The sequence below is a fragment of the Arachis duranensis genome, chromosome 10 (assembly GCF_000817695.3).
Source record: "Arachis duranensis cultivar V14167 chromosome 10, aradu.V14167.gnm2.J7QH, whole genome shotgun sequence".
Classification (NCBI taxonomy): Eukaryota; Viridiplantae; Streptophyta; class Magnoliopsida; order Fabales; family Fabaceae; genus Arachis; species Arachis duranensis.
This window is the reverse complement of record NC_029781.3, coordinates 93,216,499-93,219,853: the sequence shown is the minus strand read 5'-3', so window position 1 is coordinate 93,219,853 and position 3,355 is coordinate 93,216,499. Positions and strand designations below refer to the sequence as shown.

Genomic DNA, 3,355 nt, shown 5'->3' with positions numbered 1-3,355 from the left:
CTGGTTCTGGTTTTAGAGCACAACTTCCTCAAGAATTTATACAGTGAGCGAGAAAAGTTTAATCCAGAATAGTGCAGAAAAATGGCTATGATTATATAGTAATTTTTTACAAGTAGTGCTTGACATACAACTCTGATCTTATATTTTCAATTAATTTTGGGTTGAATTAATTAAGTTTAATTTACCTACTATATTATGCTGCAAAGTTTATATATGTAATTGCATTTGTTAGTTGGGTTCTTTCTAGATGTTTTTTTATTCTAGATGTGAAGAGAATGTATTAGCTCCACTTCAATTTATAACAATATGCTCATGATGCTACCTTTTTGAAATATTTGACATGCATCTAATATTTAACTTCGTTGCATCACAGGTAAAATGTTTCTTTCTAGTATATGCCTGATGATCATTCACATTTCTTTCTAGAACATGCATGATCATCCAATATAACGCAAAATAGCTAGATATTTAGTTAAATATGTTAAATAATTTACAATCCACGCCTTAATGTAAATAGATAATTTTAGTAGTCATTTATGTTACATTAGGTAAAATCTCAATGGAGAAACACAAAAGAAAAGTAATAATAATACATCTTTAAAATCCTTCAAACACATTCTCCTAACACTAAATTAAACAAAGTAATAAAACACAGATAAAATCAATATTATTTTTGAATATTGAAAAAAAAAACTGTGTTTTAATACTCTATTTAATAATCAAGAAAACATTAAGAAGATTTGAAAGGTAACAATTTACGACTAGTTATTTTTATATGAAGTTGGTAATTAATAATTGATAGATTACAATTTAGTTAAATATATTAAATTATTTAACCTTTTTTTAAATACCAACTTTATATGAAGACAACTGTATGTAAATTTGTACAGAATTCGAATAATTTACTCGTCTCCGGACAACAACAATGCAAGACCCAACAATCCAGATTTTGACCTAATCATAACAGAAGCAAATTCATTGAAACAAATGGCACCGTCTCCGTCGTCTCTGGCCGCCGTGATCATCTCCCTGAGCTCCCCATACGTGAGCGGCTGCCCTATCTTTGCCATCGCCGTCGCCAGCTCCAGCGCCGATATGTATCCATCGCTGTCATGATCAAATGAATTGAAGACAGTTAGGAGCAATGCATGATGATCTCTTAACAAATAATCTTCGTCTTCGTTCTTTAGATCTGGCAAGATTGCTGAAGCTAACTCATCAAATTCGACATAGCCGTTGCCGTTAACATCCATGTTCGTCCACAACAAGTGGATCTGGTTTCCCATGGGATTGATCCCTAGAGAACGCAAGAGCGCGGCAAGTTCTAGAATCGTTAAGCTACCGTCGTTGTCCATGTCGAATCTTGAAAAGATTTCACGTAAACAACCGAGTTGATCATCGTATTCTGATGCCATTTTTGGTTATGATGATGATTTCAATTTCCTTGAAGCGATTATTCTATCAAGGAAATAGATTCAATCTTACGTAAGTATACACCACATCATGATGTAGATTCATGAAATGAAAATTGATGGCATTGGGTTAGGATTTGAATGAAAAAAAAAGTGAGTTTTCTCACTTTTAATCACCCAAATACCACCCACCATAATTTTCAATGAAGATTTTGTTTGTATATATAATTCTTTTTTCAGGGAATTGTTTTGAATTCTATTTTTGTCGTGGTATCAAAGTCATAGGCTAAAATGGAAGAACAGAAAGCGTGTTTTTAACTTGCCTTTTTGATTAGGGGTGTAGGGCGGGCTACATTTGGTTCATGGTAAGGATTCTTATGCGTAATCAACTTGAATTGGTGTCTTATTTGTTAGTTAAAATAAATATTTAAAATTCGACGTCTTATATATATAGTGATCTAGTACCGCATCAAATCTTTAAATAGAGCTTTAAATAGAGTTTGAATTTATAAAGAATTAATTATTAATCTGTCACATTTGAGAATATTATGAGCAACAAAAAAATATTTATACATAAAAATTAATTTGATAATTGATTTTTAATTTTAAATGTTATAAAATATTTTTTATAAATAATTTATTGTATATTAATCCACTAATATTAATAAGGGTTAAGTACGATGTTGATCTCTAAAGTATAAGTTAAAATTTTTTTCGTTTCCAACCTTTTTTTGCATACAAAATCATTCATAAGGTGGTGATGACGCTGGCGAGAGAGGAAGGACGTCGCATGCCACGTCGCTATTTTTGCTCCTGTGCCAGTGATCGACAACGACGCTAGCAGATCGGCGAGGGAGGATGTCTGCTATGTCGCCGCTTCTGATCCTTCTCCTCGCTCGCTCGTCGATTGCCGCTGCTCCTTGCTGCTTGCTGCTATTCCTCATCGCTTGCCACTGTTTTGCGTCCTTGTTGCTGGTCTTCTCTAGAGTTTCATTCTACTTATAAGTTGATGATTTTGTTAATTACATTGTTGATTCTTTTGCTTCTGTTTCTTTTATTAATTACATTGTTTATTTGTTGGTTTTGGTAATCACATTATTTTTTATTCTGATTCTATTGTTGTTGATTCTGATTCTATTGTTCTTTTGCTTTTGTTTCTTCTCTGTTTTTAATTCCGATTTCATTCTTCTGCTTTTGATTTCATTGTTGTTATTGATTCTTCTACTTCCGTTTCTATCTTTGTTGTTGTTCTTCGAAGTTGAGAGAGATGGTGATAGTTTTTCTTTTTTTTTCTTTTCTTCTGTTGTTGCTGTTAGTTGAAATGAATTGTGTTTTGATTCTTTAATATTTAAAATATAGATGTATTTTTTCACTTTTGTTTTTACTTTTATTTTTAATTCTATTTTTTATGTTTATTACATTACTTTTGTTTCTGATTTTATTGTTGTTGCTGATACTGTGACGAAGAAAAAAAAAAGAAGAGATGCTATTGTGGTGAAAAAGAAATAAAAAATAGAAACTGAATATTTTAGTAAAGAAGGTGAAGAGTATTTTAGTTCAAATAACGATTTTAAAATTAAATTAAATTTTAGGCATAAATTTAAATACAAAAAAATTAAAAAAAATAAATTTTTAACTTTTATCTTAAAAATTAAAATCGTACTTACTCCTAACAATAATAATGATAGTAATAATAATAGAAACTTTGTCACTAGAAGAACCAATCGGATAGGATGAATTTTAATTCATTGGGATACAGAGAGTTAGAAACCAAGGAATGATATCATTTGGTTCCAAAACTAAAAACATTAACTAGTTATAATAAAATTTGCAACAAATAAGTCAGGTCTTGGAGTGAAAATAATGTAACAAGTTAACAAAGCCAATTTTCTTTTTTTTTTTAGTATTTATTTGAGTATCATTAAATTATTAAAAAATAATTT

At 30.2% G+C, this 3,355-nt stretch overlaps 1 protein-coding gene across 1 annotated transcript; it reads right to left on the bottom strand.

Moving 5' to 3' along the window:
- Window positions 1–902: 902 nt before the first annotated feature.
- Window positions 903–1,525, bottom strand: LOC107470864 (probable calcium-binding protein CML15). Its single transcript, XM_016090286.3, has one exon. The coding sequence runs from the start codon at window positions 1,413–1,415 to the stop codon at window positions 903–905; it is 513 nt and encodes a 170-aa protein (XP_015945772.1). The 5' UTR covers window positions 1,416–1,525.
- Window positions 1,526–3,355: the final 1,830 nt, after the last annotated feature.